The following is a 13,283-nucleotide window of genomic DNA, read 5'->3' as shown; positions in this document are numbered from 1 at the left end:
TGAAAACAGGAAGAGTGAAGGAACACACAAGAGAAACACAGAGCAAAGTAAAACCCAGAAAACACAACAGCACTCAATAACAAGCCAGCATAAATCAAAGTGTCTCTGAATAAATCAACCTAGGTACACAGCACTACAAGCTAACCAATAATCTAATACAGTCTTTCAAAGATACAACTCAAATAACATGAATGACCTGGAAATGTGCGCTCATGGATCAGCGTCATATCCCGCCCTCTACACGCCCACATTCAACCATAAACGGTCGATGCAAAAGCCTTCATGAATATTCATGTGCATGTGTTTCTTTCGCCGCACCAATCACTCTCTCTGTCTTTAGACGCCTGGCCAATCAGTGTTGAGAGTCAGTGTATCGGAGCCTCTCTTGTCACTTGTGCTCAGCAGCAGCAGAGGAAGGACCGCAACAGGCATGAACAGACATTTAACGTTTTATTTCCCCGTTTTCACACGTATTTAAATTATGTGTGTAACCCAAAACAACCATATACAACCTCAATAAACATTCCTGTGGATTGTTAAGTCAGACATCTCTGGTTAAATGTTTAACACACCCTGCAGTGGGCCAGCTCCCAGTTAACCAGTATAAGTAGTTTTTACAGCACTCACTCAATATGTAAAATACAATAAACACTATATTAGTTTATATTTCCTCCAAAATCCAGCATACAGGTATTTCTCTAATTGACACAGTGAGCACAGGTGGTGAAGATGAGCCGGTGAGGTGACTGGAGAAGGCAGAGTGTGTGTGGCAGCCACCGCTGTGTCTCCAGTGTCTCTGTGCTTGACAATACAGCCGTGTTTACTGTAGCCATTTTACACATATAAACTACATGGGAACTCATACTTGGTGATATATGCACAGTATAACCAAATATTAAAAATCTATTAACGCTCTTTCCTGTAAATATGTTTTAGTTCCGTTTGTTGAAGTTATTTGATGTCATCTTGGATTTCTACAATCAATGATGATCATTTCATCAGTAAGTTAACGTGGCGAAGGTGAAAATGAATCAGTATTTTCATGCTTAGCTAATATTGGAGAAAGGCAACCCAGACTTTGCAGAATCCTGCCACCTGCCACATCCTGACATCATTCATTTCAGCTGCTGCTGCTCCACAACTGACTCTCTCCTTTGTGCTCCGGGTGAGGCAGCACTGATGAAATGTTGGGCAGACTTTAAGATCTGAGTTGCTTTATATCTTTACAAATTGAAAGATGTTTATGGAAGTTATGGCTCACTACAAGCCAAAGTACAGATAACACTGCTGGTTTGAGTGTTTCTGATAATGTGGATCTATAATTGATGTTTGATATTAAGTGAAATGAAATGTGTGAGAGGATTATTATACAATCTGCCTTCAATTCACTTCAATTCTGCGTCGTGGATTTCCCCTGTCTCTAAAATGTTCCTACGCATGGGTAAGAGTTTAGGTGCAGGTGCGCACATTGTCCCATCAAGTTTGTTTTTATAGATCACAACTTTTGCTTGTGAAGTGGCGTACGCCTCTTTCAGGCCCCGTTCCTGCTTACTCAACAAATGAGATCCCTGGACTGTTCTCGTGGGTTTTGAGTATTTCACTGCAGTTTTTCCAGTCATTAAATCAATGACTGATTAATTTGTAGTTTTTTTGTGAGAACAGGTTGCAGCAGAAGCAGTAAAGACTTTTTAAAAAATTTTTCTTGGAATATACCCAACCAACTTCTCTTGATTTTCTCTCCATTCACTTATTTTCTGTAGAAGTGGTGGTGATGGGAACTTCTCCCATCCTCTCATTTTGTAAATGTAGAGTCTTATTTTAGCTGATATGGCCTCTGCTGACTATCTCTGTCCTCACCATATCAGACAGGGCTGCCAGTCAGCAGGATCTATAGCTGCTGCCTTGATGGACTCACATACTTGAGGATCTGTTCCAGTTGATGGTGTCTGCAGGCTGTAGAGTAGTAGAAGTGTCTGTTGTGTCTGTTGTTGCTTCACCTGCAGGCAAATCTAAACATACATGTAAATATAGTTATTAATCCTTTAGTAAGGACACACAATGATTCATAAATGACAACACATCAGACAATAAACACATCTGAAGCATAAATTATAGATAACGGTTGACCAGAACTGTTCAATTACATGAGTGAAAAAAGGTGAAGAATCCAAGTTTAAATTATTTTAGATGGAATAAGTTATTCTAGCTTTAATGTGTCCTGTAGACAACTTGAATAAATATAGATGGTTGCAGTCTAATATTGATTAGTATTTAAGTTAGCTATGTTCCCTTTATAATATAGAAATTATATTTGATTCAATATATTTTATTGCGCTAGTGTTACCATGATAACACAAGTATGTAAGAAACCATTTAATAAACGATAATATTGATATTTGACTTGAAATTAACAAGGTGTAACTGTGACATTTAAATAATAATAATAATAATAATAATAATAATAATAATAATAACAATAATAATAATAAAGACAACATAGCAGTGTATTATCAGTTACACAGAGACCACAAATAAATGGCTGAACTGACCTGCTTCAGAGAGTGGTGTAGATGGGAGATCAGATGTAACTTCTCCAGCAGCTGGAGGCTTCTGCAGATATTTCCTGAGTGCATCTGGACAGTTATAGAGTAGATATCAGCCTGTTACAAGCAAAAACATGTAGCTGCAGAGTAGACAAACAACTGCTGCAGCCTGTTGCACCAGCTGTGTGTCAGTTCAAACTTAGTTATAACATAAATTATTATCACTAAGTTGTGATTTATGCATCACTAAAATAAAAGCTTTGACCACGGAGATAAGTTACAACATAACTCTAATTGCTGCCATTTAGCAACACAGTAATCCAGTAGAGACCTAATTTATTGATATGATATTTCACTATTGATCCAGTTTACTACAATGTGCTACGATGCCAAGTGGCTCATGCCAGCTTACACATAGTTGGTGCAACCCAGTGCAGAAATCTATGTTTTTATGGATATAGCGTTAGCCATTATCACTGATATTGGTCAGTGAAATTTCAGCACAAAGCCTTACGTTGTAGGAAGGAGCAGTTATCCAGATAGCTCGCTACTGGCTTTCATTCAGTCTCATATCCTTCAATCTGTAACGATATGTGAGTCCAGCAGCTATCGTAGCATCATTATCTAGCATTAGCTTTATTGCTACTTAGCTAGCTATGTTAACATTAGACGACATACCTCTATATTGGACTTTCTTTTCCTCCTCCTCTTTTCTCCGTTTTCTTTCTTGAGCATCTGAAGGTTTGGACCTTTTCATTATGTAATAAAATGTGAATATCTGCCTCTTGACATCTCGTCACAGACTTTGTCTGTGATGCATCATCCCTCTTTTTCAGTGCGAACAGTAGAGGTGCAGAGCAGATGAAACATTGTGAGGATTTTTTTTGTGACTTTTAACTTGTGTGGTGGGACAAGTACATTTCTTTTCCATTTGTCGTATAAAGAAATCGGACAAGCCTTAAAGTCGAGCCCTAAATTCTGTTCTGAATTTATTCTTTTTTAAAAAATAAATTCAGAATAAGATTACAATTTATTTTTTTATTATAAATATAACTAAACATTGTTTCTAGAGCAGCAACAGTAAATGGACTGTACTTGTATAGCGCCTTTCTAGCCTTCCGACCACTCAAAGCGCTTTTACACTACGAATCACATTCACCCATTCACACACATTCATACGCTGAATGGGTACAGGGGCTACCATGCAAGGTCCCAACCTGCCCATCACAGGAAATCTCATCATTCACACACTGATGGCACAGCCATCAGGAGCAATTTGGGTTTAAGTATCTTGCCCAAGGACACATCGACATGCGGACTGGAGGAGCCGGGAATCGAACCGCCAATCTTCCGATTAGTGGACGACCCGCTCCTGACCCTACCTCCTGAGCCACAGCCGCCCAGCTGCAACAGTCATGTTTACAACAGCAAAGTCACTTTATAAACTCAATAATATCTCTGGAAACAAATGTAAAATGTCAATAAAATAAATAATATTCCTGACATGAAAATACTGAGTGAAGTTTAGAAAGAAAGAAGAAGACAGACATCAGTCAGTATCAGTCCTTCCTCCTGTCCTCCTCCTCCTCCCTCTGCTGTTGATGTGATTGACTGCTGCAGGTACCGCTGGTAGAGAGGAGAGGCTGCTTTGTCTCAGCCAGCAGCTGAGTTTACAAGAATGAGCCAAATTTGAAGATTGGTGGCAAACTAAGCTAAACAGTTAGACTACATACAGACAGCTTTAGTTTTAGCTTGTTGCTAACAATTAGCTATTAGTCGAGCTAGCGCGCTGTGGTTGTGTAAAACATAGCAGCGGTGGATGAGAGACTGCGGACAGAGCAGTTGAAAATATGACTTTTCTACATGTTTATGCTTGTTGATCAGGTGTATTGATAGAGTATTGGCTTTTTACTCGCTAAGGTGATATTGCACTTAAGAAGTAACGAGCGTAGTTGTCGTCAACTCGAGTAATCTTCACTTCACATGTGATCTGCTGTTCACTGACTTTGCTGTGTGTGTGTTTGTGTGTGTGCGTGTCTGTGTGTATGTTTGTGTGTTTGTCTGTGTGTTTGTTTGTGTGTGTTATTGTGTGTGTGTGTGTGTCTGTGTTTGTGTGTGTGTGTATATGTCTGTGTTTGTGTGTGTCTGTGTGTGTGTTTGTGTGTGTGTGTCTGTGTGTGTTTGTGTGTGTCTCTGTGTGTGTTTGTGTGTGTCTCTGTGTGTGTGTGTCTGTGTGAATGTTTGTTTGTGTGTGTGTGTATGTGTGTGTGTCTGTGTGTGTTTGTGTGTCCGTGTGTGCGTGTGTGTGCGTATGTGTGTGTTTGTGTGTGTGTGTCTGTGTGTGTTTGTGTTGTGTTTGTGTGTGTATGTGTGTGTGTGTGTGTCTGTGTGTGTTTGTGTTGTGTTTGTTTGTGTGTTGTGTGTGTTTGTGTGTGTGTGTCTGTGTGTGTTTGTGTTGTGTTTGTTTGTTTGTGTGTGTGTGTGTGGAGGAGAGGCTGCAGTTTGAGAATAAATTACACCAAAACATTAAAATGTGCTGATAAAAGAACCGGTAACATCGGAGCTTATCAATACTACAGTCTTTAATCATTTATCCTCGGGGCTCGTTTAATACCGGGTTTCGGTACCCATCCCTACAGAGAAATAAGTGCACATTAAATAAAACTGCCATACCTTTGATTATTTTGGAGAAAACAGACGTATAAATCGATGCATAAACAACCGCAGGAAGCTGGAACAAGCGTTGATGTCTGGAACAACCAATGTCTCTTTCCCTCGCCGTTTAATCGTTTACAAAGTGAAAAAAGCAGAAATGTGGTGGCAGAGTAAAATCTTTTTTGTGTTAGTGGTAAAAATAAACAGACTATGATGGAACAAATAATTCACTTTTGATAGAAATCCGTCTGTAGACGGAGCTCTTGCACCCATGTAATCTGCTTCTAACGCTACATGATTTCTTCTTTATTCAGATTGAAGAGCTGCAGGTTGTCAGAGATCAGCTGTGCTTCTCTGCTCTCAGCTCTGAAGTCCAACCCCTCCCATCTGAGAGAGCTGGAGCTGAGTGGAAACTCCAGTCTGAACAGTTCAGGAACAAAGCTGCCCTTTGATTTTCTGGAGAGTCCAGACTGTAGACTGGAGACTCTGAGGTCAGACACCATTTCTTCCTTCTGTGCTGAGATTAATATGATGTGAAAGTTGTGGTGACACTAAACTGCAGACATAAGGATGATTTTTATGAGGTAAAATCTCCTTCAGATTTACACATTCAAATGTTGTTTTCAAACATTTAAATACTATTTAAAGCCTCCCTCCAGTGTATTTTGGCATTTTTGAGATATTTCATATTTTTCTGAGTCATTTTCTGACCATGTTGATTAGCCACAATGTTCACCAAATATTTGTGGACAAATAACTTCATTTTGTGCTCAAAGATCAAAAATGTCAGCTGTTGTTAAAAGTGAACAATGACGTATGACTATAGTAGAATGCTGCAGTCATACGTCATCCTCATAAAATCCCTTTGTTTTTGTGAGCGTCACATAGGCTACTGATACAGTATCAGGCGCCTGTGTTTCATACTAAATAGTCTACTGGATGCAGACGAGCTGCAACAACAGATTAATGCTTCAAATATAAATCATTTATTTCAGTTAAACACTCTCCAACCAACATGTGCACAGAAAATAAGATTTCATGTGGTTAAAGCAGGAAAGTCAGTAAATCAGTGTGCAGTGATGTATAAATGAATGTGGCTGATTGTTACAGTATCTGTTGTCCACAGCTGTTTATAGGACTGATATGTTGATAAATCTGCAGCCTCTGAGAAGTGCTGCGCCAGAGCGCAGTGCCGTTACGCACCACTGTTCACTGTGTTTACCTTCATTAAATCTCCTGATGACACCAGGCTGCTACAGTAGAAACACACACACCTCTACACACACACTGTTAAAACTTCCTGTAAAAACATTCAACAACTGGCAGCAGGGTTGCCATTAAGTTACTGTAAAATTAACATTTTTTTTACTGTTACTAAAGTTTACGGTTTCGTGCTGTTAATGAAAAATACAGTATGATCTGGTTTTTCATTGCTTTATTAGTATAACTGTTTTTTTTTTCTTTTACAGTATCTTACAGTTGACAGATTTGTTTGATTGAACTATTTAGTTTGTATTTTTTTTACAAACATTTTAATAAACCTTTTTTTAATCTAAATGAATACTGACTTAGCAGGTTAAACACATAGGAATAGTCACAATACATACAATTAAAGACACTTTTGTTAAGAAAAAGGTTTTAATAGACCTGGTTGTCATTCTTCATAAAATCTGTGTCCAAAGCTGGCTACAAGCACATAATGCAAACCAGAACAAAATGTTCTTTAGGAATGAAGAACAGAGCTAAATCACTGATATTTCAATCATGTAATTACAATGTAAGAGAAAAAAACACAGCTTCTTATTGCACTTGACTTTTTATTTGAATATAAAGTTGGAAAGTTCACATGCAGAACAATTGCATGTTAAACAAAAAGCTGAAACAGAGCGTTCTCTCTCAAACTGTCTTTGGCTTTTTGATGGAAATAGTAGTACAAGGCACTTAGGCTCAGAAATATTGACATGATCAACTATACAGTATCACCTTTTTTGACTAACAATTTATTTCAAAATATGAAACAGTGTTTAGAAAACCAAAGCAGGTGACCAGAACAGAAGAGTTCAGTTGAATAAAACTGCATCATTTGCTGTTAAGCAGCTTTTAACCAGAGGACTGTTCCACAAAGCAGGATTAGAAAGTTAGGCAGATAAGTGTGAAAAGATGACATCATCATGATAGTGTTTTGAATCTGTAAAGCAACATTTGAATGAGCTATTTGGATATGATTCAATTATGATTGACAATTCAAGTTCATGATAACAAAGCAAATTTCAGCAGTTTTAGCATTTTTAAAGTCATGTGGTAAACTTACTAACCTTGCTTTGTGGAGCAGCAACAGTTACAGACAACTGAGCTACATCACAGAATTACAAGCAAACTCTCAGATAATATCTGGCTCTATATCATGTAACATCTGAATATACTGGAGATATTGTCCAGCCTTAAGGCATATCAGTGGTACAAATAAAAAGATGAAGATTACATAAATAAAAGATGTTTTGTCAATATAATGCTGTCTGTCAAAAACAGTTGAAATATAAATGAAAATATAATGAACAGCAGCAGACATGTTACATCATGTCCAAATATGAAGTGTATGTCAGGCTCTAACAAGGAACACGGTTAAGTGCAGAAGTCCAAGTATTGGGCGATGGCAGGGGAGTGAGTTAGTTAATGACCTATGGCCCAGTCAAAGACACCAGTTCTCCCAGTCCAGCCCTGGTAGCCCTCTGACTGTGTGTGTGTGTGTGTGTGTGTGTGTGTGTGTGTGTGTGTGTGTGTGTGTGTGTGTGTGAGTGTGTGTGGAGGAGAGGCTGCAGTTTGAGAATAAATTACACCAAAACATTAAAAAGTGCTGATAAAAGAACCGGTAACATCGGAGCTTATCAATACTACAGTCTTTAATCATTTATCCTCGGGGCTCGTTTAATACCGGGTTTCGGTACCCATCCCTACAGAGAAATAAGTGCACATTAAATAAAACTGCCATACCTTTGATTATTTTGGAGAAAACAGACGTATAAATCGGTGCATAAACAACCGCAGGAAGCTGGAACAAGCGTTGATGTCTGGAACAACCAATGTCTCTTTCCCTCGCCGTTTAATCGTTTACAAAGTGAAAAAAGCAGAAATGTGGTGGCAGAGTAAAATCTTTTTTGTGTTAGTGGTAAAAATAAACAGACTATGATGGAACAAATAATTCACTTTTGATGGAAATCCGTCTGTAGACGGAGCTCTTGCACCCATGTAATCTGCTTCTAACGCTACATGATTTCTTCTTTATTCAGATTGAAGAACTGCAGTTTGTCAGAGATCAGCTGTGCTTCTCTGCTCTCAGCTCTGAAGTCCAACCCCTCCCATCTGAGAGAGCTGGATCTGAGTGAAGACTACAGCCGGGACCGTTCAGAAAGGAATCTGCAGTTTGATTTTCTGGAGAGTCCACACTGTAGACTGGAGACTCTGAGGTCAGACACCATTTCTTACTTGTGTGCTGAGATTAATATGATGTGAAAGTTGTGGTGACACTAAACTGCAGACATAAGGATGATTTTTATGAGGTAAAATCTCCTTCAGATTTACACATTCAAATGTTGTTTTAAAACATTTAAATACTTTTTAAAGCCTCCCTCCAGTGTATTTTGGCATTTTTGAGATATTTCATATTTTTCTGAGTCATTTTCTGACCATGTTGATTAGCCACAATGTTGACACATTTGTTTGATTGAACTATTTAGTTTGTGTTTTTCTACAAACATTTTAATAAACCTATTTTTAACCTAAATGAATACTGACTTAGCAGATTAAACACATAGGAATAGTCACAATACATACAATTAAAGACACTTTTGTTAAGAAAAAGGTTTTAATAGACCTGGTTGTCATTCTTCATAAAATCTGTGTCCAAAGCTGGCTACAAGCACATAATGCAAACCAGAACAAAATGTTGTTTAGGAATGAAGAACAGAGCTAAATCACTGATATTTCAATCATGTAATTACAATGTAAGAGAAAAAAACACAGCTTCTTATTGCACTTGACTTTTTATTTGAATATAAAGTTGGAAAGTTCACATGCAGAACAATTGCATGTTAAGCAAAAAGCTGAAACAGAGCGTTCTCTCTCAAACTGTCTTTGGCTTTTTGATGGAAATAGTAGTACAAGGCACTTAGGCTCAGAAATATTGACATGATCAACTATACAGTATCAACTTTTTTGACTAACAATTTATTTCAAAATATGAAACAGTGTTTAGAAAACCAAAGCAGGTGACCAGAACAGAACAGTTCAGTTGAATAAAACTGCATCATTTGCTGTTAAGCAGCTTTTAACCAGAGGACTGTTCCACAAAGCAGGATTAGAAAGTTAGGTAGATAAGTGTGAAAAGATGACATCATCATGATAGTGTTTTGAATCTGTAAAGCAACATTTGAATGAGCTATTTGGATATGATTCAATTATGATTGACAATTCAAGTTCATGATAACAAAGCAAATTTCAGCAGTTTTACCATTTTTAAAGTCATGTGGTAAACTTACTAACCTTGCTTTGTGGAGCAGCAACAGTTACAGACAACTGAGCTACATCACAGAATTACAAGCAAACTCTCAGATAATATCTGGCTCTATATCATGTAACATCTGAATATACTGGAGATATTGTCCAGCCTTAAGGCACATCAGTGGTACAAATAAAAAGATGAAGATTACATAAATAAAAGATGTTTTGTCAATATAATGCTGTCTGTCAAAAACAGTTGAAATATAAATGAAAATATAATGAACAGCAGCAGACATGTTCCATCATGTCCAAATATGAAGTGTATGTCAGGCTCTAACAAGGAACACGGTTAAGTGCAGAAGTCCAAGTATTGGGCGATGGCAGGGGTGTGAGTTAGTTAATGACTTATGGCCCAGTCAAAGACACCAGTTCTCCCAGTCCAGCCTTGGTAGCCCTCTGACTGTGTGTTTGTGTGTCCTTGTGTGTGTGTGCGTGTGTCTGTGTGTGTGCGTGTGAGTGTGTCCTTGTGTGTGTGTGCGTGTGTCTGTGTGTGTCTATGTGTGTTTGTGTGTGTCCTTGTGTGTGTGTGTGCGTGTGTCTTTGTGTGTGTGTCTCTGTGTGTGTGTGTTTTTGTGTTTGTGTGTGTTTGTGTGTGTGTTTGTGTGTGTCCTTGTGTGTGTGTGTGCGTGTGTTTTTGTGTGTGTGCGTGTGTCTGTGTGTGTCTGTCTGTGTGTGTTTGTGTGTGTCCTTGTGTGTGTGTGTGCGTGTGTCTTTGTGTGTGTGTCTCTGTGTGTGTGTGTGTGTGTGTGTTTGTTTTTGTGTTTGTGTGTGTCTGTGTGTGTGTTTGTGTGTGTCCTTGTGTGTGTGTGTTTGTGTGTGTCCTTGTGTGTGTGTGTGTGTGTTTGTGTGTGTATGTGTGTGTGTTTGTGTCTGTATGTGTCTGTGTCTTTGTTTGTGTGTGTATGTGTCTGTGTGTTTGTGTGTGTATGTGTCTGTGTGTTTGTGTGTGTGTGTGTGTTAGTGTGTGTCTCTGTGTATGTGTGTGTGTGTGTGTCTCTGTTTGTGTGTGTCTGTGTGTGTGTGTGTGTGTGTGTGAGAGAGAGAGTGTGTTTTTGTGTGTGTGTGTTTGTGTGTGTGTGTGTGTTTGAGTGTGTCCTTGTGTGTGTGTGCGTGTGTCTTTGTGTGTCTGTGTGTCTTTGTGTGTGTCCTTGTGTGTGTGTGTGCGTGTGTCTTTGTGTGTGTGTCTGTGTGTGTGTGTGTGTTTTTGTGTTTGTGTGTGTCTTTGTGTGTGTTTGTGTGTGTCCTTGTGTGTGTTTGTGTGTGTGTGAGAGTGTGTGTTTGTGTGTGTGTGTTTGTGTGTTTGTGTGTGTATCTGTGTGTGTGTTTGTGTGTGTATGTGTCTGTGTCTTTGTTTGTGTGTGTATGTGTCTGTGTGTTTGTGTGTGTGTGTGTTAGTGTGTGTCTCTGTGTATGTGTGTGTGTGTTTGTGCGTGTGTGCGTATGTGTGTGTGTGTGTGTGTGTGTGTGTGTGTGTGTGTGTGTGTGTGTCTGTGTGTGTGTGGAGGAGAGGCTGCAGTTTGAGAATAAATTACACCAAAACATTAAAAAGTGCTGATAAAAGAACCGGTAACATCGGAGCTTATCAATACTACAGTCTTTAATCATTTATCCTCGGGGCTCGTTTAATACCGGGTTTCGGTACCCATCCCTACAGAGAAATAAGTGCACATTAAATAAAACTGCCATACCTTTGATTATTTTGGAGAAAACAGACGTATAAATCGATGCATAAACAACCGCAGGAAGCTGGAACAAGCGTTGATGTCTGGAACAACCAACGTCTCTTTCCCTCGCCGTTTAATCGTTTACAAAGTGAAAAAAGCAGAAATGTGGTGGCAGAGTAAAATCTTTTTTGTGTTAGTGGTAAAAATAAACAGACTATGATGGAACAAATAATTCACTTTTGATGGAAATCCGTCTGTAGACGGAGCTCTTGCACCCATGTAATCTGCTTCTAACGCTACATGATTTCTTCTTTATTCAGATTGAAGAGCTGCTGGTTGTCAGAGATCAGCTGTGCTTCTCTGCTCTCAGCTCTGAAGTCCAACCCCTCCCATCTGAGAGAGCTGGAGCTGAGTGACAACTACAGCCGGGACCGTTCAGAAAGGAATCTGCAGTTTGATTTTCTGGAGAGTCCACACTGTAGACTGGAGACTCTGAGGTCAGACACCATTTCTTACTTGTGTGCTGAGATTAATATGATGTGAAAGTTGTGGTGACACTAAACTGCAGACATAAGGATGATTTTTATGAGGTAAAATCTCCTTCAGATTTACACATTCAAATGTTGTTTTCAAACATTTAAATACTATTTAAAGCCTCCCTCCAGTGTATTTTGGCATTTTTGAGATATTTCATATTTTTCTTAGTCATTTTCTGACCATGTTGATTAGCCACAATGTTCACCAAATATTTGTGGACAAATAACTTCATTTTGTGCTGAAAGATCAAAAATGTCAGCTGTTGTTAAAACTGAACAATGACGTATAACTATAGTAGAACGCTACAGTCATATGTCATCCTCATAAAATCCCTTTGTTTTTGTGAGCGTCACATAGGCTACTGATACAGTATCAGGCGCCTGTGTTTCATACTAAATAGTCTACTGGATGCAGACGTGCTGCAACAACAGATTAATGCTTCAAATATAAATCATTTATTTCAGTTAAACACTCTCCAACCAACATGTGCACAGAAAATAAGGTTTAATGTGGTTAAAGCAGGAAAGTCAGTAAATCAGTGTGCAGTGATGTATAAATGAATGTGGGTGATTGTTACAGTATCTGTTGTCCACAGCTGTTTATACTGTATGAAAAGCTTCTCCTTCACTTCATTAAATCCCTGCAGCATCTGAAGTCAGCAGGACTGATATGTTGATAAATCTGCAGCCTCTGAGAAGTGCTGCGCCAGAGCGCAGTGCCGTTACGCACCACCGTTCACTGTGTTTACCTTCATTAAATCTCCTGATGACACCAGGCTGCTACAGTAGAAACACACACACCTCTACACACATCAGACTGGTCGGTTATAACTCGATATTCTGACGTCGGGTTAGCGGGGCTCATCAGCCTCTTTTCCAAATTTTCCTTTTTGCCAAAGTAGCGTCTCATGTTTTCTCCTTGAGACACATTACGATGCAAACGCTGTTGTGTAACATTAATTACTAAACTTTGTGACGTGTACGAGGTGAGATACATTAGGCTATAATTATTTCTGAAATAGCGTCAGTCTGATGGGCTATAATCATATAAACAGCTTCACCAAATACATTTTTTACATTTTTTTATTTCTATTGTTATTATATTAAGTGATGAAAAAACTGCTCCATCTGTCTTTGGCTGCAGATTTGTGGTGATGTGTGTTCATGTCGTGACGCTCTGAACCATCCAGACATTTCCTGAAGAAAAGCTTTCCGTTTGTTGAGCTGTCGTTATCACGTTTAACTGTGATTGGCACAAGTGTTTCACAGCTATGAGACCAGTGATGTGACTGGCTGAGAGAGTATTTATTAATCACCACACCAGTTGA

The 13,283-nt window shown here is 38.8% G+C and overlaps 1 protein-coding gene across 1 annotated transcript in view; it reads left to right on the top strand.

Moving 5' to 3' along the window:
* Positions 1-13,283, top strand: part of LOC122976773 (NACHT, LRR and PYD domains-containing protein 12-like) — a 197,501-nt gene that overhangs the window by 147,842 nt on the left and 36,376 nt on the right. Inside the window, exons 10-12 of the mRNA XM_044345438.1 lie at positions 5,513-5,689; positions 8,486-8,662; positions 11,740-11,916. Coding sequence (XP_044201373.1) covers positions 5,513-5,689; positions 8,486-8,662; positions 11,740-11,916 — 531 coding nt within the window. The remainder of the gene's footprint in view (positions 1-5,512; positions 5,690-8,485; positions 8,663-11,739; positions 11,917-13,283) is intronic.

This window comes from Thunnus albacares, chromosome 24, assembly GCF_914725855.1.
Source record: "Thunnus albacares chromosome 24, fThuAlb1.1, whole genome shotgun sequence".
NCBI classification, from domain to species: Eukaryota; Metazoa; Chordata; class Actinopteri; order Scombriformes; family Scombridae; genus Thunnus; species Thunnus albacares.
This window is presented reverse-complemented; position numbering and strand designations above follow the sequence as displayed.